This window comes from Psammomys obesus, unplaced genomic scaffold (genome assembly GCF_907164565.1).
Source record: "Psammomys obesus unplaced genomic scaffold, mPsaObe1.curated_primary_1811, whole genome shotgun sequence".
NCBI classification, from domain to species: domain Eukaryota; kingdom Metazoa; phylum Chordata; class Mammalia; order Rodentia; family Muridae; genus Psammomys; species Psammomys obesus.
Genome location: NW_026595981.1, coordinates 12,263,687 through 12,286,297, shown reverse-complemented (window position 1 = coordinate 12,286,297; position 22,611 = coordinate 12,263,687). Strand labels below are relative to the sequence as shown.

The 22,611-nt window shown below is 41.1% G+C and overlaps 1 protein-coding gene and 1 long non-coding RNA gene across 2 annotated transcripts in view; one reads left to right on the top strand and one right to left on the bottom strand.

Annotated features, from left to right (window-relative positions):
- Positions 1-4,699, top strand: part of LOC129686511 (uncharacterized) — a 6,858-nt gene extending 2,159 nt beyond the window's left edge. Inside the window, exons 2-4 of the long non-coding RNA XR_008721623.1 lie at positions 3,019-3,131; positions 3,752-3,830; positions 4,254-4,699. This is a non-coding gene — a long non-coding RNA (uncharacterized LOC129686511). The remainder of the gene's footprint in view (positions 1-3,018; positions 3,132-3,751; positions 3,831-4,253) is intronic.
- The window catches only part of Tex14 (testis expressed 14, intercellular bridge forming factor), a 100,402-nt gene that overhangs the window by 7,862 nt on the left and 69,929 nt on the right, over positions 1-22,611 (bottom strand). The window contains exons 17-26 of the mRNA XM_055620540.1: positions 19,981-20,081; positions 16,172-16,238; positions 12,544-12,625; positions 10,977-11,039; positions 9,331-9,458; positions 8,182-8,387; positions 6,368-6,461; positions 4,885-4,959; positions 1,348-1,425; positions 496-589 (exon numbers count right to left, since the gene is read on the bottom strand). Coding sequence (XP_055476515.1) covers positions 496-589; positions 1,348-1,425; positions 4,885-4,959; positions 6,368-6,461; positions 8,182-8,387; positions 9,331-9,458; positions 10,977-11,039; positions 12,544-12,625; positions 16,172-16,238; positions 19,981-20,081 — 988 coding nt within the window. The remainder of the gene's footprint in view (positions 1-495; positions 590-1,347; positions 1,426-4,884; positions 4,960-6,367; positions 6,462-8,181; positions 8,388-9,330; positions 9,459-10,976; positions 11,040-12,543; positions 12,626-16,171; positions 16,239-19,980; positions 20,082-22,611) is intronic.

Below are 22,611 nucleotides of genomic sequence, written 5' to 3'. Positions count from 1 at the left end.
GGTGGGGAAGACAGATAAAGGAAGGCAGTAGGGGAGTGCTAATAAGACCAAAATGTAATGAGGAGCTGGAAAGACACAGGCGGGCGGGCAGATTCTCATTCTCTCACAAGCCCCATCTAGCCCGGAGAATCTACAGACAGTTAATGACTGCTGGGCAACTAGAGACATGTTCCTCAGTGGTGTGGCCTGGTCAAGTGTTCGAATTCCTATAAATAATCCCTCACCTAATGACACGTGTTAGGGCACACACCCTCCAAAAATGACATGCACGTAACAGGGAACTAGTGAGAGTGAAAGAGAGCGGGACAGAAGAGGGTAGTAGAAGGTGAATTAGATAAAAGTCTACATGAATGAGACCTATTATATATAATCAACATGTTAATACAAAACAATATAAGAAGAATAAAGAAATTATTGTTTTGTTTCTTATTATTTGTTCATATGATAAAAACAAATGCAATTTTAAAATCCTTTCAGAAGTCTAGATGCTATTACCTCTCCGTATCTTCCAGATCCTGAATTTCTTTGGTGGAAAGAAAACTGCCTTCTTTACTACTGTTGGTTTCTTGTTCTTCCAAATGCTTTTTACCTAAAGCAACTGAGAGAGCTAACTTTATTAAAATGAAAACTAGTTGAGAACATGCTTTGAAATGAACTGTAAAAACTAAGGCCATCAGTAGTTCTGCTAGTATGCAATGCATCAGCCCCTTTCCCATGAGAGCAGAGGGCTAGGTGGCAGTCTGCAGGGCACCAGCGTTCATAGCAGCTTCTTTTACGGTCTTGGGCGATCTGTGGTGCCAGTGAAGCTATATAGGAAGCCTAGACAGTGCCAAGCTCAGAGAACTAGACAAAGCAAAACAAAGCAAAGAAGGCACACAAAAGCGGAGGCGAGCAACTCTAAAAATAAGCCACACAACTGTACTTCAGAACACGCTTCCCTTTCTTGCTTTTTAGATGCTCCTAGGGTACAAGTTCTTGAAAGGAATTTGTGTGGGATAAGGATGTACTCTTTAATGTATGCCAAGCATTTTACAAATACTGTCTCCTTTATCTGGCCAGCAGACCTATGAAAGAAGAGGTCTAAATTTTGCTAAGTATTTTAGTGTACCAAGCTCTTTGCACGGAGCTATTATGCATCATGAGATAGGAACTATGGTTCCCATTTCACAGATAAGGATAGATGAAGTTCAGAAATGAAACAGTTTGTCAGACAAAAGTAACTGGTAGAATCAGAATTAAAATGGAATTTTACCCAACCTAAGTCACATTCTCCCACACATACTACTATGCTATTAAGGGCAGCATTACACAAAAACCTCATGAAAAAAGACCTGGGTATCGGCTTACCACTTTCAGTGACACTCAGATCATGTGCTGTGTTCTCATGTGACACCATGGAGGAGCCCTGCTGCTGCTTCAGATGCTCTGTCACAGTACAAAAGCAAAAGGCAACTTACCCCACCTTTCCATGTCTCACCATGTTCTAGGACAGTGGCTCTCAGGGGCAGGCCTCAGAACCAGCACTGTTGGTAAACTCCAAACCTACTAAATCTGAAACTCCTGCAATTTAACTCAGTCGTATTGCTAGGTGACCCTGATCCTGAAAAGTTTGAAAGCCACTACTTTAGTACATTCTGAGTTCAAAGTGAATTTTTCAAGAAAGAAAGCCTCAAATAACACTTGATAAAGAATCTTTAAAGGATAGATAGGTATGGTGGCACATGCCTACAATCTCAGGACTAAGGAGGCACAAGCAGGAAAACTTCTCTAAGTTTGAGACCAGTTTGAACTACATAGCAAGTTCTAGGCTAGCCAGGACTGCAGAGTGAGACTCAGTCTCAAAACAAAACATTAGGAGATATGTGGTGCATATCTATTAACTCCAGGATTTGGGAGGTGAAGGTAGAAACTTGTCGAGGTCAGCCTCGGCTACATACATAGAGTTCACCTAGGCTGTATTAAACAAAACTTTGTCTCAAAAAGTAGTAACAACCGACCAACCAACAAGCAAACAAAGGGCTAGCAAGATGGTTCTGTGGATTAAGGTACTTGCCTCCACACAAGATGACCTCAATTTGATTTCCAGGATCCATAGGGTTGAGGGAGAAACAACTCCTTCAGGTTGTCCTCTTATGGAATGAGCATTTATGTATACAAACACAACAAACAAATGTAAAGATGCTAAGAAGAAAGAAAGAAGGAAAAAAGGAAGGAAATAAAAGGAGCCAGCACTTAGGCAACATTTCTATGAGTTTCATATATGGGAACTTTGGTTTCCATACAATGCAAACTTTTGGTTTCTTTAAAAACTCATCTATGTTATGTAAATATATTTTTTTGTTTTAATCCCAAATGTGGGATTTTAGTTTAGGCTTTAGTTTGCCCACAGCTGATAACTGTCTCTTGAGGGGTGTGGTCTCTGCCAGCTAGTAACAGCTTTGTCAGCAAGAAGAGGGGCGTGGTCTAGGACTCTGAGAGATAGAAATATGAAAGCCCAGAAAGAGAAGGTATGGCAGTTTGGAGAAATCAGAGATGGAAGCTGTGGTGGCTTGGAGGAGAAAAAAAAAAAAAAATGTTTCTCTACAGCTGCCTGGAGGAGGCTGCTTGCTGTGTTTGCTGTTGGCAGAGATTGGTATGGCCCCAAAAGAACCCATTGACCCTAAACAGCCAGGAGAAGTAAAGGGGTGTGTGGCCCCCTCTTCCCCACTAACCTCTCTCTTACCTAGGGTTAAAGGGTTGGTGGAAGGGAGGTAGAGGCTTAATACCCCAAATAAAATAAAGTTTAAAAATGAGCACAACAGTTTCAGGCCAGTCAGAACTAGATAGTCAGACCCATTCTACAAACAGTAACAACTAAAACTACTCAAGAAGGATGATGATGAAAATGACAAAGAAAGGCAGCCCAGAGGCCTATATGGCAGGTATTAAATATTTAGGACATTAATTCAAGATTAATGTTCATAATCTTAAAAACAGTCCTATGATATTGGTTATATTATTTTTATTTCTGTTTTTCAGATGAGGAACAATACTGAGACCAAAGCTGAGGAGGAGCCTGGGAATGCAGCTACTGAATGGGAGAAGTGACGAGAAGGCTTGCATGGTTAAGAAACATTCATAAATCAAAAAGAGTAAGCAGGAGAACTGAGATTGAGTCCAGGAAATCTTAGCTCTAAAGTTTATGCTCCTAACTTTGATTTTAAAAACAAATTTAAAGATTTCAAATTTTATTTGTATGAGTATGTATGAATGTATGTAGCACATACATGCCTTGTATCCGTGAAGGTCATGAGAGGGCTTTCAGATCCCTGGAACTGAGTTTTACAGATGAGTTGATTTGTTTTGAGATAGGGTTTCTCTGTGTAGCCCTGGATGTCCTGGACTCACTCTGTAGATGAGGCTGGCCTCGAACTCACAAAGACCTGCCTGCTTCTGCTTCCAAAGTGCCGAGATTAAAGGCGCGCACCACCAAGCCCAGTTACAGATGGTTGTAAGCCACCATGTAGGTGCAGAGACCCACACCCAGGTGCTCCGCATGAGCAGTAAGTGCCCTTAACTGCTGAGCTGCCTCTCCAGCCCACTAATCTTGATTTTATACGACTTTCAGTACCAGAGCTCCACCAGAGTCCAGCTCCACTGGCCTATGTCATGATTTTTCCATGAATATCCTTCCTTTCCACTTTCTTTCAAAATGCTCACTAGACCAAGAAAAGACTGTGCTAAAACTCACTGACTGCTCTCTACTTGTTAGGTGCTGGTTTCTTTCAAAATGCTCTTCAGAACAAAACAGAGAGACAGCTAGGCACCCCTACACTCACTGTGAGGAGAAGGTGAGTTATGTCTATGCAGCTCTAGTCTGCTCCCTTCCTAAGCTTAGCAAACTGCTACCTGATAGCAGTTTTTGAGCAGCAAGAAGACCTGTAAGACATGTAAATCAGATTTTACCCTCATCAGTCCCTTGTTGCTCTTAAATGATCCCCTGTACCCTGAATTATAAAAGACCTTTTCCTTTAGGGCTCCCGTTAGGAGCCTAGACCTCTGGATATGAAACCTCCACATTAAGAAATCAGAAAATCAGGAGATAGATCCTGACTACTCCCTAGAGGTCCTTTCAAAAACAAACAAAAAAGTGATAATACTACAATAATCCAAGTTCATTAGGTCAAAGGACAGGCATTAAAGGTTATGCTAAGGAGCCCGGATGGCTGTGCTTTGAGTCAGAGCATTAAGTCTTTATTCCTTATGATTCACAGGACTTCAGAGATCCTGAAAAACAGCTGGTGCCCCTTGACAAATTCTCTGTAAGCCCGATACCAAGATCTGGACCATCATAGATCCAAGGAGGAGATGGACCCTCTAAAGATAAGGACTACGGGCTTCCAAGGGTTATCTGGTTTGGACTGAAAGGGAGACTAACAATTGTTTTAATCAAAGGAGTTTGTAATCTAAACATGGTGGGACACTTGGAGACTGAGGCAGAAAGGCTGAGAATTTAAGGCCAGCTTGTCTATGAAGTAAACTCTAGACTGGCCTGAGCTACACAGCAAGAACTTATCCCAAAAAAATAAAAACAAAATAAAACAAAAACCTCAGAAAAATAAAATTAGTTCATCACCATAAAACATATGAATGTTTTTACTTTACCTCAGACTCTTTCCCATAAACCCTTTAGTAATAAATGACAAAATATATGAGTCAATTATCCTGGCTACACTGTAGCCTACTTGATTTGAAAACTGTCCCTTCCTGACTTTGTACATTCAACCACACCTTCATAGGGTTTTTTGTACTAGTTCTGATACCTAAGAAACAGAAACCATATTATAGTCAGTGACCATAATCAACAGGGGTCAAGGAATATATTTTTTATTGAACACCTCTTACCAATTTCATCAAGTAGTTCCTGAGCTGGTGGTGGAAGCTCATCAAAATGATGCTGAGAGGTGGCTTCCACTAGTTCTTAGAAAAGATGAAGGGGAAAATGACTTAACACCCTCTTAGACCTGAATGGCAGCTTTCCATGGACTTCAGGCTTCCTCAGTGATGAAATATCTTAGGAATATGAGAGCATCTAACGTATTTAGTGGAGGCTTCTTTAATATATAAATGCTTCCTTGATATACAGATGGCCTTTACTCTCCACTTTCATCCCACTTACCCAATCTTTCCTTCTCTCTTCCTAAGGATACTTGAATCAGATAGGGTACAAATTCTTACTCAGAGCATGGGGATGCTCTGGAGCAGACTGTTGGAGAAACACAGGCTGCGGACCAGCCAGAATGAATAAAAACACAAAGCAGGATGATTATCAGGCCAGGAGATATAAAAGCAACTTGGGTCTTCTCCCAAGTGCTCAATTATATATAACAAACCCTTCAATGTAGCATACAGAATTGCTCTTCCCTGGAGAGAAACTCCAAAAGCTATAGCCAAGGTCTTAAACACTGAAATTACTGCAACAATAAAAGCAATGTGCTCTCAAAGTTTCTAGCATTTTTGTGTGATTTGAAAACTATCTACCCTAAAGAAAGGATAAGAGGTCCAAATAAGACTTAGGTACAAAGGGCAAAACTTGGAAAACAATATAAATTTTCAAATAAGAGAATTAAACAACATATATAGAATGTACTACTATAATAGCTACTATAGACTATTACTAGTATATATTTATTACCATTCTTAAATATATTTTTTATATATTTATCATATATCAATTCTTAATTACAATAGGAAATGATCAAAATACGATTAGCCTTTGGTGTTTATAAGGAAGTATTCCAAATCCCTCAGCCTGGCAGTACCAAAATCCATGGGTACTTAAGTTTCTTATACAAAGTAGCACAGTATTTGATGGCTTATAATATATAATATAATATAAATGCTATGTAAATAACTTACATGTTACACTGTTTAGTCAGGGAAGAAAGATAAGGCAAAGCAGCTATACATGTTCAATAAAGTAGACGTAATTTTTTTAAAATACTTTTCATCTGCCACTGGCTGAATCCATAGATATGTAACTACCAGGTAAGGATGCTGAGCATATTACGGAGAAACATAGTCTAGAACTGATGTATGACACAGTCACAAATACTAAAGTATTTGTTATATATTTATAAAACTATGAAACAAGATAATGCACAAAATGTACAACACAGCAAGCTGTGGTATGATTATCTGGTCATTTTGTTTCTTAAACTTTTCTTTATTCACCAAGTTTTCTAAATGAATTTTTTACTTTCATAATCAAAGAAAAATAATGTTTTTGTTTAAACCAAATGTCACATCAACTACTGATGAACATCAACCTAAGCCTCCTTAAACTACCTTACTCTTATGAATTGCTTTGATATTAAACACAGGGTACCTCCAGGTAGGCTCATCCTTTGGGTAGCATGGGTTGCTGTCACAGATGCTGCAGAAATGTTAAAAGAACCAGTCCCAGTGTACACACATTTTTTCTATAAAAATAAGACATAAAAGCGTGGTAACCACTGTGTCCACTGCGTAAAAAACACATCTAAGGCAGTCATTTCCATTTCTTTTGGACAGTATGTCAGAAATTCAGCAAGTCACCTCTTTTGAGAAGCCCTCTCAACTCTCTTTCTGCTGAGCACTTGGCAATCACACTGGGCCTGTCTTCCTCACTAAGCTACTGCTAACTTTAAGAAAGGCCCCATCTTTCTTATTCAGGTTTGGATAAGGCTCATGGCACTTAGAATCTACCCAGGTAACAGGAACTTTTATGAGACACAGTTCAAAAACCATTTACAATCAATTTTCCATTAAGTACTAAAGAAAACAACCAGTTTGTTCATGGATGGTGTCATGGTTAGCTTTAGTTGTCAACTTGACAGACCTAGCAAAAGGGAGCCTCACTTGAAGAACTGCCATCAGATTTGCCTCTAGGGATGTGAGCATTTTCTTAATTGCTAACTGGTATAGGAAGTCGCAGACCACTGTGGGCTGTGCCATCCCTAGGCAGGTGGCTTAGACGTGTAAGAAGAGTAGTTGAACAAGCCAGAAGTGAAAGCCAGTAAACAAGTGTGGTGATCTACATGAGAATGGTTACTGTGGGTTCATATATTTGAATATCTCATTTCTAGCTGCCGGACTTATTTTCAGGAAGGATTAAAAGATGTGGCCCTTAGGGTCAGATGGAAGGGGAGGAGGAACTCCCCTATCAGTAGACTAGGAGAGGGGCATGGGAGGAGAAGAAGAAGAGAGGGTAGGGTTGGGAGGGGACAAGGGAGGGGGTTACAGCTGGGATACAAAGTGAATAAATGGTAATTAATAAAAAAGGAAAAAAAAAAAAAAGATGTGGCCTTACTGAAGAATGTCACTGAGGGCGGACTTTAAGGTTCCAAAAGCCCAAGCCAGGCCCAGTTTGTGCTCTCTCTGCCTGCAACTTGTGGATGTGAGCTCTCAGCTACCACTTCAGCACCATGCCTGTCTGCTATGCTCCTGCCATAATGATCAGACACTAACCCGAGACTGTAAGCAGGCCCCAACTTAAATGCTTCCTTTTATACGTTTCCTTCATCGTGGTGCTTATTACAGCAGTAGCAGTCACTACAACAATGTTCCTCCACAGTTTCTGCTTCAGAGCTTATCCCTGGGATATAGCCTTGAGTTCCTCCCTTGGGTTTCCTGGATGAGGAACTATACAACCTATAAGCTGACCTTCCCTTTTTTGGTCAGCATTTTATCTTAGCAACAGAAATCAAACTAATAGAGAGGGTCAGCCAAGAGTTTTTTCCATTTTCTTTCTTTGTGTGTGTGTGTGTGGGGGGGGGGGGGGTTGTTTGTAGAAACAAGGTTTTTCTGTTTAACAACACTGGCTGTCCTTCAATTTACTCTGTAGACCAGGCTGGCCTCGACCTCATAGAGATCCACCTTCTCTGCCTCCAAGTACCGGGATTAAAGGTGTGTGCTGCCACCACCTGGCCAGCCAAAAGGTTTTTAATGAGCAGTATTATGCAGGAATTCATCGTTTTCTTCAAAAGCCTGAACAAGTGCAATATGAAGGAGAAAGAAAGAAGAGCCTGTGGATGAGGACAGTAATATAAATTGAGTTTTCCTGCCAGTTTGGGGAGATCAACCAGCACTCAAGGAAGCACCATGCTTCAACAAGACCTATGACTGACCTCAAGACATCTAAAACAGAACTGGAAAACTTACAGGATCAGCCAATTTTGCAGGTAGGGTTTTAGAAGAAGCAAGGAGAGATTCCAGGCTCTTAGCTCTCTCTCGGACAGTTATAAATTTGGCAGACAAAGTTCTCATAGCTTCTTGACCATCCCAACAAAATGTAGATCCTCTTTTAACTTGAAATGTGGTATTTTCAAGGCAATCTTCATAGTGACTAGCAGCTGAAGAAATTGACTCTAGGAGAAAAGAGGTCACTAAGTCTCTGAATTCTTTACATCATAAACAAAACAACCACAAAACTATAGCTATGCCAGGAATTTTCCAAATTGCTAATAACTGAAACAATCAGGAATCTGAGACAGCTTCTCAGGTCTAAACTCTATATTCTAGGTTCTTGAGTCATTAAAAAAATGTATATATAAACTTCGTATCAAAATAAAATTAAGGGAAATTAAGCCACAAATTTACCAAAAATAAGAGCCCTGAAGAGAAAATATTTGATGCTGGCTACTGGAGGACTAGGCAGAAGGTAATGTTTACAGTATCCAGTGCCTCTGCAATTAATCCAAAGGTGCTTGTGTAGACAGCAGACTGCAAACCGTAACGTTTCTAGCACTGCAGTACCTTCTAGCTGCACCACTAACCACAGCACTGTCACGAACACCCTCTTTCAGTGGAAATTCAGGGTCACGACCTATTGCCTTAGTGAACTGGTAAAGAAAACTTGTTTATCGTTTTACTAAACTAGAGAGAGAGGTGAGAGAAAAGAATCCTAAATTTCTCTCTACCATGCCTGTGGCATTTTATAGAAAATTGTGAGAAAGTACAGTGCTAGGGAGATATTTCAGTGGTAGAGAACTTGCCTGGTTTCACAAAGTCCAATATTCAATCCCCAATATTAAAAGAAAGCAAACAAACAACAAAAAAACCCTCGGGAGATATGTCTATTTAACTATGAGAACTTAATTGACTGTTTCAGTTTGCCTCCATGTGCAGCAGGCTGCCTCCAGCAGGGAGGGTCACACCGTTACACCATATCTCTACCTGGTGGCCCAGGAAAGAACTGTTTTGTCCTGACGCTTAAAAAACATCTTTACTCTGGGAGAAAATAGACATAGGACTTATTCCCAGCCAGGGCACATGAGAAGGGCCTGTGAATTTCTCCCTGGGTGTGATTACCTGGACTGAGCGGAGTGCTGACACTAGTAGGTTCGTGTTTTAATTTGGGTGTTTTGAATGAGGTTGCTTTAAAATAGCCGTCTTGTTCACAGGTGATACTGGACAAGTCTTGAATGTCTGTCAGTGATCTAAGAAACAAAGAACAATAGCACACTGATCATGGTGGTGCAACTGTGTTTTCCAGCAGTTCTGAAGCTAAGGGAGGAGGACTGCCATGACTTCAAGAGCATCCTATGCTACACAGTTCAAAACCAATCTCAACTAGATTGCAAGACTCAATCTTTTGTTGTTGTTTGTGTTTGATTTTTGAGACAGGGTTTCTCTGTGTAGCCTTGACTGTCCTGGACTTGCTTTGTCGACCAGGCTGGCCTTGAACTCACAGCAATCTGCCTGTGCTGCCCAGAGTACTGAAATTATAGGCCTGTACCACTCTGTCCGGCTGCAGAACTCAATCTTAAAAGAAAAAAAAGGGGGGAAAACAAAATAATTCTGATATTTGCTGATATATTTAGAAAAACAGAATAATGCATTTCTGATAAGAACTTCTTTTATTGTGAAACTTATCACAACCACAGCTGGCCTTCAGCTTATGATCTTGCTGCTTTAGGCTCCTTAAGGTTGGGATTGCAGATATGTACCACCATGTCCTGCTCTGCTTTTAGAGGATGTTCTTGATAAAAATCAGTACTTGCCAATAAATTAGAGACTATCTTAAAGAAAATATTAAGTATTTTTAAGCTGGGTAGTAGTGGCACATACCTTTGATCCCAGCACTAGGAAGGCAGAGGCAGGTGGATCTCTGAGTTTGAGGTCAGCCTGGTCTACAGAGTGAGTTCCAGCACAGCCAGAGTGACAGAGAGAAACCCTGTCTTGAACAAACAAACCAAAAAACCCCCACAAAATAGAAAACAAACAAACAAACAAGCAAAAACAGGAAAAAATATCTTTAAAAGTAGGGCTAGAGAGATGGCTCAGCAGGTTCAATTCCCGGAACCTACATGATAGCTCATAACCACTTTTAACTCCAGTTCCAGGGGAATCCAAAGTCATCCTTGGGTACTATAGACAAGTGATATACATATTTGCATACAAAACACTAGTACAAATAAAATAAAATGTAGTAAAGGTATGTAGTAAATGTAGTAGATGCAATAAATGGAAGGAATACAGAGTCCTACAAACAAGGAAGTATTTCCATAAAGCCTAGGCTATACGCAGAGACTCATACTCCAACCAAGTACCGTGCATGGATAACCTAGAACCCCTGCACAGATGTAGCCCATGGCAGTTTAGTGTCCAAGTGGGTTACATAGTAATGGGAAAAGGGACTGCCTCTGACATAATCTGATTGGCCTGCTCTTTATCACCTCCTCCTGAGGTGGGGAGCAGCCTTACCAGGCCACAGAAGAAGACAATGCAGCCACTCCTGATGAGAGCTGATAGACTAAGATCAGAAGGAAGGAGAAGAGGACCTCCCCTATCAGTGGACTTGGGGAGGGGCATGCGTGAAGACGGGGGTGAGAGGGTGGGATCGGGAGGGGAGGAGGGAGGGGGTTATGGGAGGATACAAAGTGAATAAAGTGTAATTAATAAAAAAAAAAAACTAGACTATAAAAGTATCCTTAGCTACTCTTTGGTGGCCATACATGTCTTTCTCTTTTGGTTCCTTTGGTGGGTCCTCTAGTGTCTCTTCTTGCTCATCTTCAGCACTGTGAGAAAAAAAAGTAAGAAATTGAGTTCCTTGTCAGTCACATACATTAACATGGTACCAGTTCACCAGCCTAGGTATGAGAGAAAATGGAAAAAAAAAATCACGAAATTCAGAAGTAGAAAGTATGGGTTCTAATTCTGGTTCCAATGCTATCTAGCACAAGTTCTTTGGCCTGTCTGGTCTCAATTCCTCTTCACAGATTAGACAAATACTCTCAAAGGGTAATCCCAGCTCTGAAATAGGCCAGGTGGTCTATATGTCAGAGAACAAGCTCCTTAGAATGCCAACAGAGCACAAGAACTTTACTGGGAGGCAGACACTGGAGCAAAGGGCTTTAGCAACTGTTAAGACAGTTTCCTAGTATAGAGCACCCAGAGAGGTTTGCACCAAGAAATGCCAGAAGAGACACTAAAGACAAATGACCCATTTCTACTTCAACCAATGCCTAAGCATCAAGTTCAGTTCTCAAGGGATAATAACTGTAAGCAGATCCCACAATAAATCTTTCCTAAGTCTTTACACACACTCATTTCTCTCTGTAGACCAGGCTGACCTTGAACTCAGAGACCCTCCTGCCTCTGCCCGCTGAGTGCTAGTGCTGGAGTTACAAATGTGAGCCTGTACCATGTCCAGCACGTTTTGCTGCTGCATAGTATTCAATGTGTAGATGTACTACAGTCTTATCATTCACAGTGAGGCATCTGGGTTTCCATTTGGGGAGTATTACAAATCAATTTACTATATATATTCATGCACATGTTTTGTGATGACTTAAGAGTTCATTTCTTGAGAACATTCAGAAGTTTATATATATATGTATATATACATATATATGTATATACGTATATACATATGTATGTACATATATGTGTGTGTGTGTGTGTGTGTGTGTGTGTGTGTGTGTGTGTGTATAGTTTTTTGAGACAGGGTTTCTCTGTGTAGCCTGGCTGTCCTGGAACTAGTTCTGTAGACCAGGCTGGTCTCAAATTCACAGAGATCCACCTGCCTCTGCCTCCCAAATGCTGGGATTAAAGGTGTACAGCACTACCAACACCTAACTTATTACTTTAATTCCTATGTCAATATTATCCCAATTTTATTCATTTTTTTGAGACAAGCTCTCACCATATATCCTTGCCTGTTCTGGATCTTGCTATGTAGACATGCTGGCCTTGAACTTATAGTTCTGGCATTAAAGGCCTATGCTACCAGGCCTGGCTTTATCATTCCTTTTTTGAAGATGTGACAACAGAGAAGCAGAGATCTACAACCAAAGTCATATGGATGGAATGTCAAGAGCCAGGATCTGAATGCAAATAATGATTCCTTTCATTACCCATTAAATTTTGCTGAACAAGTCCTAATACTTTTACGTTACTTAGAGCTAATTTGTATGATAGAGGGTAATGCACTGGAAGGCAAGCAATACATAAATCTAATCACTTTAACCAATGAACATTGCTTCTGAGCCTGAAACTAAATAAGAAAAATTACAGTCATACCATTGAGTAGCTTGGAACTGAGGCTCGGAAAAAATCTCAGCATTCTTTCCAAAGGTTTCCATTATTTGCAACTTTTCTTCAACTGAAATGATAAATCAAATGTATTTTTACTTTAATCCCAGCACTTGAGAGGCAGAGACAGGCAGATCTCCGAGTTTGAGGCTAGCCTGGTTTACACTGAGTTCCAGGACAGCCATAGCTACACAGTAAGACCCTGTCTCAAAAAATAAATAGATCATCATCATTTGGGTTGGGCTTTAAGATACCTCAGCAGGCAGAAGCGCTTGGCTGGAAGCTTTACAGACTAAATCAGGTCTCTGGACCCCACAAGGTAGCAGGAGAGAAACAACTAGGAGTTGTCTTTGGGTCTCCACACGCGTGCCATGTACATGTGCAAGCTCAGTGGGGAGAGCTACATCCCAACACTCAGAATACAACCACCCTATTTACTAGCCTTTTGGATATAACAGTTGTTTCTGGAAACAAATCCTATTTTGTCTTTTCAAGGCAAACTGACTCTCTTCTTATAAACAGACAGCAGGGGGCGCTGAAGCTAAGAACTGTTTGTTCACTTGAGATTCTATGTCCACAGTGATTGGGGTCAGGGATTTAGCTCAGCGGTAGAGCACTTGAGTAAAACCCTGCATTAGGTCCTCAACTCCAGGCGGTTGAAAGAAAGATCACTAACTAGGGATTCCCCAACAGCCAACAAATGGTGCCTCTTAGCTATCACCACTGTCTAAAGAGAGGTGAGCAGAAAGTGGGCAAGTCCTGAAAAGACAGCTAGACAATCTTTTGTTTTCTAGGTATCAAGTGTCTGATGTTAGCCTTACCCGGTTCTCTGTAAGAAGCTTCTCAAGCCTGTAGGCAAATAGACCGGTATTCATTTTCCTTTCCATAGTTAAATAGTCCTACAGAAAAAGCAGCCGACTGACTGCAAATGCTCATGATTATCCCACTCCTAACATCCAAGTGGCTGGTAGGCATCAGGAAGGTCCACCAGAACAGTGTCAGAGGCAAGAAGAACCTCTGAAACCCAACTAGTAAAGAAACGTTGGGGCTGGGATTCCTCTTCCTGTGACATTCCTTTAAACAGACAAACATCAAGAAAGCATAAACTAATAACAATAATTTACATGAGGTTGGACAAGGCGATAGAGAGTCAGTGGCAAAACAGGGAGAGAACCAGCAGGCATCCCATTGTGCTTCTGCTACAATAGGAAGGGGTAGATAGCCCTAAATGGAGGGAGGAACAGAGAAAGGCTGCAAGAAGGGGATTTTCATATACTTCAGGTGTTTGTGTGCAACTGGCCCTGCTTTTCTGCTCTATCTGTCCTACCATTCTTCATCTAACAGAACACTCCTACCACACCCACAGGAAGTGATCATGAGTAGAGACTGCAAGAAAAGATGGATGTCTCTAAATGCTGGGGCCTTTTAATATACATATCCTGAATCCTGAGAAGGTAATTTCATCTAAAAGCTTACAGCTGGGTTTCAGCACTAGGAACTGAACCCAGGGACTCACCCATGACAGGCAAATTCTACAAAGCTACAAACTGCCTTTTAATTGCTATTACTTTCATATCACCATCTCCAGCTTTGCATGTGAATGTGTGTTCCTGCTATGTGTATATATAGTTGCATGTGCATGAAGAAGCCAGAGGTCAACTTCAGCTGTTGTTCTCAGGAGCTATCCACCTTTTTTGAGACAGGGTCACTCACTGGGCACCAGATCTAGCTTTAACTCTGGATTAAAAATACACAGATGCATATGCCACGAGGGCACATTATACAACTTTTAAAAGCATCTATAGCAGAACCAACAGTTCACTCCCCTGCCTGCTGGTTCAACATTATTTTCCTATGTAATGGAAAGTTCTTTATAGATTACATAGAAATCAAGGGCTGCTGGTTGGGCACAGTGGCAAAAGTGTGAAACTCTAGTACTCAGAAGGCTGATGCAGGAAGATCATGAGTTGAAAGTCAACTTGGGGGGCTAACTAGTGAAACTCTGTCATTAAAGGAGATAGGGGGAACATATGAAAAATGGCTCAGAAGGTAAAGATACTTGCTGGCAAGCCTATTAACCTGAGTTAGTATCCCAAGATCCACATAGCGGAATTAGAGAACTGACTTCCACAAACTATCTTCTGACATCAATGTAAAAACTAAGGAAGTTTTAAACAAAAGACTCTCGCTGACAAGCCTAAATCCGTAATTCTTAAGTTTGTCTTATTTCTGAGTCTCTCATGCTTAAGTCTGTATTAAAATAACTTTAATAAAATCCTAAATCTGCTTTCAAAGAGAAAAAAAAGGACAAATGAACCAAAGATTCCTGGAATATTAAGTTAAATCTGCAAAGTTGGCTGTTACCAACTTTTTACAATACTACGCAAATTGATAAAATTGTCAAAATATGAAATCAGTCTAGACAGCTATTAAGAGATGAATGAATAAAGTGTATTGTCTATACATAATGAAGCTTTATTCAGATATAAAGAATAAAATTGTTTTTTTTTTTTTTTTTGTAGAAAAACAGACTTGCCAGAGAGATGGCTCAGTGGTTAAGAGCTCTGTCTGCTCTTCCAGAGGTCCTGAGTTCAATTCCCAGCAACCACATGGTGGCTCATAACCATCTGTACCCTCTACTGCTCTCTTCTGGCCTGCAGATGTACATGCACATAGAGCATTGAAAATAAATAAAATCTTTAAAGAAAAAAGAAAAAAAGAAAAACAGACTTGAAGATCATATTAAGCAAACTAAGTTTGACTCAGAAAGATAAAAACTGTGTATTTTATCTCATATGCAGAATATAGAGTTTAAAAATGTTTATGTTATGAAAATAGAAGGGGGACTATATAGGAAAAGGGGACTACTGAGAATGCCTGAGAGAATAAGAGGGAGTAACAAGGGATTGACTACAAGCTGAGTATGTACAGGGTATAAAAGAAACTAAGCAAAGGGAAACGATGGTGGCATTCTGGCTTCTAGGGTGAATAAAGAACCAGTAATTACGTTCAAGTTTTTGTGCTGTCAAAAACCCAGCTCTGCGGCTTATGTAAACCCTCAAGTTGCCCAGGAACAATAAGCGTGAACCTGCTGTGTGCCATCAAGGGATCTACAATTCGGTGAATGCACACTGCTTACAAATGTACCACAGAGATACAAAGGTTATAAGTAACAAAATAAGTGGCTACCAGGGGGCTGGTGAGGAGGAAAGAATTCACTCTTTTTATTTTTAATCTTGATTTTTATGTGTTTGGGTGTTTTGCCTGCATGTTATGTCTGTGCACCGAGTGCACGCAGTGCCTGTGGAGGCCAGAAGAGGGCATCAGATGCCGTGGGACTGGAGTTGTAGACAGCTGCAAGCTGCCATGTGGGTACTAAGAACTGGACCCAGGTCTTCTAGAAGAGCATCCAGTGCTCTTAAGGGCTGAGTCATTTTCCAGGTGCATAAAGGATTTGTTCTAATGCGGGGAGGTCACTGAGCCTCGCTTGGTTTTCTCATCTGGAAACTCAAGAGCCTGAACAAGGTTATTTCTAAGGACCCACCTACCTAAACGCCTGTAATCCAACATAAAATGAAGGCAAAGGATTCCCAAAGAGATCTGCCCTAGGGCTTACCATAGCCTTGAGACTGCACAAAAGAACTCTGGATTCCTTCAAAGTCCTCTTCTATGGGACTTGAGGTCTATAAAATAAAAGCAAAGAAAATAGGTTGTGAAAGCAAAGACATTTTCAAAAAAATTAAAGAGAATTTGGTATTTTGTATTGTTGTTCCAGTGCTGGGCATAAAAACCAGGGCCTTCAATGGGAACTTGACCATGTCTCAGTGAGTATATGGGCAACACAAATTTGACTTTTTTCTTTTTCTTCTTCCTCTTTTTGGGAAGAGGGGAAGACTTAGGAGGACTGGGAAGTCAGTGTAATAGAGGTTCATGGTATAAAGTTTACAAATAATTAATAAAAATATTATTTAAACAAACAAACAAAAAAAAAAAAAAACTTGGGCCTCATGCATGCCCTCTTGATGTTCTTAAACCTTGAGAAGTATAGAAAAAGAACATTTTCCAGACACTACTGTGCTCTGTGTTCCTTTCAACAAGTCCTCCTTCCAACTCCACTGTGCAGAGGAACATTGTGACCTCACTGCTTCCAACCACTCTCCCTTGTTCAGTGTTCTAACCAAGATGCTATGGTTATCTGAGGTCTATCTGAAAAAGCAAGGGAGATTGAAAACAGCCTGATATACAGATTTCAATGAAGTGAGACACAAGAATGGTGATTTCTTTGAGGGAAAGCAGTGACTGGAAGGGAGAGCAAGGAAGCTCTTTGGGGACTAGCAAGGCTCAGCCTCCCAACCTGGCGGCTGGCTGTGTAAGCGGGTCTGGTTTGCAATAATTCGTAAGCGAGACTTTGCACTTTTGTTTTAATAATGCAAATGCTTTATTTAACAGCTGCAGGCCATCCCATGGGTTAAGTGGTGGATATGCAGGACTCAGAAGCAAGATCAGAACAACCTCTGAGCCTCTCTTTCTGATTCCAATAGGATGATTCCTCTTAACAGGGCCTTTGACATTTCGGATGATGGAGCAGCTGGTGTCATCTACCAATTCCACATGGACCTGTGTGCACTCTCCCTGCAAACCAGGCCTGCCCAGCACTTTGGTTTGTTTCTCATATTTACTGCTGAACCTTTACATCTAATTCTCTTGCCACTAAAACTTTCTGACTGCACTTCACCCCTTACAAATGTACATCACAGCAAGGACATAGGAAACAGGCAGCGTGCTGGTTGAAAAAAGTACAAGGGCTGGAGATATAGCTCGGAGGTTAAGAGCACTGGCAGACTTCGACACACCTGCCCCTGTGTGCATGAAGGCAACGAAGACAGCTGTAAGAGTACTTTACTCTGTCTTAGTTTCTTAGAACAGAAAGGTTACTTAATCCCTTTAGATCATACGGACTGATCTAACAATGGGGAATTTTAAATTGTTATTTACTGCAAACAAATTCTTCTACAGCTGGATGCATGCAATGTTAATGATGGGCTTATCCAAAACAACCAGGAGTCTAACACTGCCCTAAGCTGGCTCTCCTTGTCTATTTAAACATTCACCCTTCTGGAGAGAAGAGACAGCGTAAGACAGTACAAGGGAATGATAGTACTGAGTTTCAACATTTCATTTGCAAAAGGGAAAGGAATTAAATAACCTTTCTGCTCTAAAATCCTAAGTGAGAAGAGTAGACCCAGGCAATTAAAGATGAGACCAAACTGAAACACTTTGATCCCTCAGGAGTATAATATATTCCATGTGTTGGTGCTGTCTTATACATGAGGTGTTGGCTATTTGTGCTGGCTCAAGCAGCAGGGAAAGCCTTCCCTGTAAGGCTTGTAAGACCTGGGGTCTCACAGCTCAGGAGTTCAAAATCGTGCCCTTCCCAGAAACTCCCCCAGACCACGACTCATTGCAAAAGTAAGAGGATTATTTTAACCATTGTGCAATGGGGTCACCCCTGCCGGTCAGCAAAGAGTGGCACCTGGAGACAAAGGCCTTTAGGTTTTTAAAAGAAAAATTGCGGGAGATTTGAAGTTGCAGTCTTGGCAATTTAGGATTGGATGAGGAAGCTATAAAGTAAGATAATTGGTTAGTCTTAGGTGCTCAAGCTTGGCCAGTCCTGCCAAGTGTGGATGCAGCTGCAATTTAAGGTGGGGGTGGTTAGCTCATCCTTGAAGATTAGGGGCTGTGGACTTTTGGCTGCAGGTCAAAAGCTACTCAGAAGAAGTCTGGGTTCGTTGCTAAGAAATGCTATCTCAAAGACAGGAGTTTTTCTTTTTGCTGAGTGAAGGTCATTGCTTGCTTGCCTTTTTTTCTATCTGTCCTCATAGATAGGGTCACATTTTTCCATTCTCTGGAAAGGTACTAAGAGGCTTTAGCTTAACCTGAACCTAAAACTCAAAACTATAGGCTTTAGAAGACATACAGATTACAAAGTTAGTCTAACCCTTTCACTCTCTGTAAACTTTGTAAACCCCCAAGGCAAGAACATGCCCAGGCCCTGTCTTGAATACTTCCTTAAGTAATTTTCTAACGGCTGTAATTGTCATTGCCAGATCCCACCCTATAAGAAAAATCCCACAAATCTCTGCACAGGAAAATCTACCAATCCCTGAGCTCCCCCAAACTCAGGACTTGAAATCTCACACTGAAAATCTCTCCCCTTAAGAAATCCTATATAAGTTCTGCCTACTGTTCAGTTCCCTCTGTCTTTTCCCAAGGAGCAGTGACAGCCATCCCTGGATTTGTCCCTCCAAACCCTGGATTTGTCCCTACCAATAAGTCTCTTTTATGAGATTTTCTGCTTGGTGTGACTCTCATTAAAAGAAGCCAAGAAGGGGCTGGCCCCTGAGCTCAGCCAGAGGTTATCTTCCTCTGTGAACTGCAAAGCTGAGAAACAGAGCAGAGAAGTAGAGCTGTTACATGGTAGCACTCCAATCAGCCAAGAATATCCTCCCTCCTGGCTGCCATGCCTCTACTGAGAAGACTTCCTCCTAGAGCGCTGTGGCTCCTGAGCTCCTGGAGTCCCAGGGTACCTTTCTGTTTGAGCAGGAATGCCAGCATGAGAACACTGTGGCTGATTAGAATTTGAGAGTAAAGACAAGTGAGGGTGTCCGGTTTTTAAGATGACAGTGCAGTCTCAAGAGTAAGCTATAAAAAGCAGTGAGCTCCTCATACACTTGGGTCCTGATCACTGTGTGGCCACACACCTGTTCTTCTCCAGCTCGTGCAAAGGTCCTTTAGGATACTGCAGGTAATGTCCTTGGACACTGCTCTTGCCACACCCTTCCAAACCTCCCTACACACTTCAGAGCTACTCTCTTCCATCTCTCTTGTCAAAACAAAATTCCTCATACAATCGTGGCCTCCTCAAACCATCCCCATTCCCCGACATAAGCCTCTCCAAGGAAATCAATTTGGGCTTATGAAATGGCTCAGCTCAGTAAGTAAAAGCCCTTGCCACATAAATCTGATAAACTGAAGTTTGATCTCCAGAACCCACACAAAAGTGAAAGGGGAGAACTGACTCTAAAATGTCCCCTTGCCACGGCACACATATGCACCATCACATACACAATGACAAGTTTTCTGAAACCTCACATTTTATCACTATTACATTTTTATGCTGCACCATTCTCAACAGTTATCTGTATTCCCAGCCCTTTTAGGTTTTTGGTTTTAGAGCTTTTTCGAGACAAGCTCTTGGCTGACCTTAAATGCTGTCAGTATTCTCTAAGTCAATGTAGCCCTGTGTAGTTAGTTAGTATATGTAATTTGCATAGTTAACGTTTTGGTGACATAACACACAACAACTCAGGTCTACTTTATTAGATCCTTGCCTGCATCTTGGTTCTGCCATGCTGTATTACTTACACTGTAAAACTTCTCAGTACCCAGAGACATGTCACAGCTTGCTTGCGAGGCTTCACTATGCTCTGGCTGCTCATGGTCTATGAAGAATGGGTATCTAATATCTAGTGATCACGACACAATCAGGAACATGATCATTCAGTGACATTCATGTAGAAGAAAAGGGGAAAAGTAACATTAGAATAGAGATGTAAACATATTCTGCAAAGAACAGCCAAATTCTCTAAGTTGTATAGGTAGGCACTGTTAATTAAGCCTGGTCCCAAAATGTAGCCCTAGAACATCCAGCCATTTTTACCACCCATTCAACAGCAACTGTTTGTTTTTGTTTAGTTGGTTTTGTTTGTTTGTTTTTGAGACAGGATTTCTCTGTGTAGCCCTGGCTGTCCTGGAGTGCACTCTGTAGACCAGGCTGGCCTCGAATTTAGAGATCTGCCTCCCAATGCTGGGATTAAAGGCGTGCACCATTACTGCCCAGCAAATAGCAATTAAGAAAAAAAAAAAGATTTATTTATTATTTATACAGTGTTCTTCCTGCATGTGTGCATGCACACCAGAAGAGGGCACCAGATCTCACTATAAATGGTTATGTGCCACCAAGTGGTTGCTGGGAATTGAACTCAGGACCTTTGGAAGTACAGCCAGTGTTCTTAATCTCTGAGCCATCTCTCCAGGCCAAATAGTAATTCTTGATGAAAAATAGATTCTAAATAGCAAAAACCCAAGCAATTGATTTTCCTGTGTTATTGTTGTTGGTTGGTTGGTCTGGTTTTCTAGGTCAGGGTTTCATGTAGCCCAGGAGAGCCTGAACTTGCTATGTAGCTGAGGATAACTGTACTTCTGATTCTCCTGTCTCCATCTCCCAAGGGTTGAGATTATAGGTGTATGCTACTCTTTGCAGCTTTTCTTTTCTATTTTTTTGTGTATGTGTGATATATGTACATATATACATGCACATGTAGATACACACATGTGCATGCAGAGGCCAGAGATGGATGCTGAGTATTTTCCTCTATCCCCCTCCACATTTTCTTTTGAGATAGTCTCTCGGTAGGCCGGGCACTCACAGATTGTATGAGTTATGTCTCCAGTTTGGTTTCCAGGACTAGGGTTACAGATTACCTAGGTTCTGGGAATCTGAATTCAAGCTTCACTCTTGCACAGCAGGTACGTTACCCACTGACCCATATCCTCTGCATTCATATTCTGTTCTCTCTCTGATAGTACAGAGAGGAAGCCAATGGATTTTTTTATAATCTAAGTGTTAATTTTAGATGTTTTTTTTTTACTTCAACAGCTACAAAATTATCTGATGATTTAACTGTATGATGACAATTATGATGACAGTAAATGCCATATGAACTCACAATACGTTTATTTCCAGTTCAGAATGCAATGCAAAGAGAAAAAAAAAGCAGCCTTGATATGGCATACACCTGCAATACCAGCACTCAAAAGACTAAGAGAGCAGGATAGCAAGTTCCAGGTGAGCCTGGGATACACAATAAGGGCCTGTCTCAAAAACAAAGAGTCAAGGGACTGTCTCTGACATGAACTCAGTGGCTGGCTCTTTGACCTCCCCTCACCCACCCACTCGGGGAGGAGCAGCCTTGCTAAGCCACAGAGGACACTGCAGCCAGTCCTGATGAAACCTGATAAGCTAGGGTCAGATGGAAGGGGAGGAGGACCTCCCCTATCAGTGAATTTAGAGAGGGGCAGAGAGGAGATGAGGAATGGAGGGTGGGATTGGGAAGGAATGAGGGAGGGGGCTACAGATGGGATAAACAGTAATTAATATAAAAAAATAAAAATTTAAAATAAAAAAGGAAAAAAAGTCTTCCTGTCATAGAAGTTGTTCCAGTACAATCACTTGTATTTTAATTTTATTTTATGTTTTAATTACAAATAATAAAAATGAAAAAAAAAAAAAAACAACAAAGAAACATTCTGTAGGAAATGATGGCCTACCTTCACCCTCAGGTAAGAAACGTTTGATTCCTTACCAGGTTAGACCCGGGACCAAGATCAGCACTCAGGCATTATTTTACTTACTTTGGACAAAGGGACCTTGTTTCAGTAATAGGGAAACTAGCTAATGTCTTCAGACCTTTGAACATAAGGTTCTCAGAAAAAGAGTGTTGTGGGTTATTAATATTTACTATTGATTTATCTTTTGGTTAAGCAGCGGTTATTCCTATTCCTAAACCAGCTGTGTAAGCAAATCACCACACACAGACTAGGATTTATTTAATTAACCTAGAGCACTCCGTCCTAAACATCCTAGCCCACATAGTTTCCTACCATTCAGATTCTACCCATTATACTTGCTTTTAATCACATCTTAGGTCTGGTTCATCTTTCCTCATGGTTTCCAAGTCCCCTCCTGCCGACCTCTGCTCCTACTCTTCCCCCTGGCTTCCTTCTCCTCCACTCCAGACTAGGATGTCCCACCCTATTCTCCATTGCACAGCACTGGCTGATTGTTTTAATTCACAATATAGAGAACAAATGGTGGCATGTTTACACAAACTTGAGAGAGGTGACGCTTAAAATAAGCATCACAATGCAGTGTCCGGATTGAAATAAGATAGTGGGGTAGAGAAATCAGCTTTGAATGAACAAGGGTACATTCCA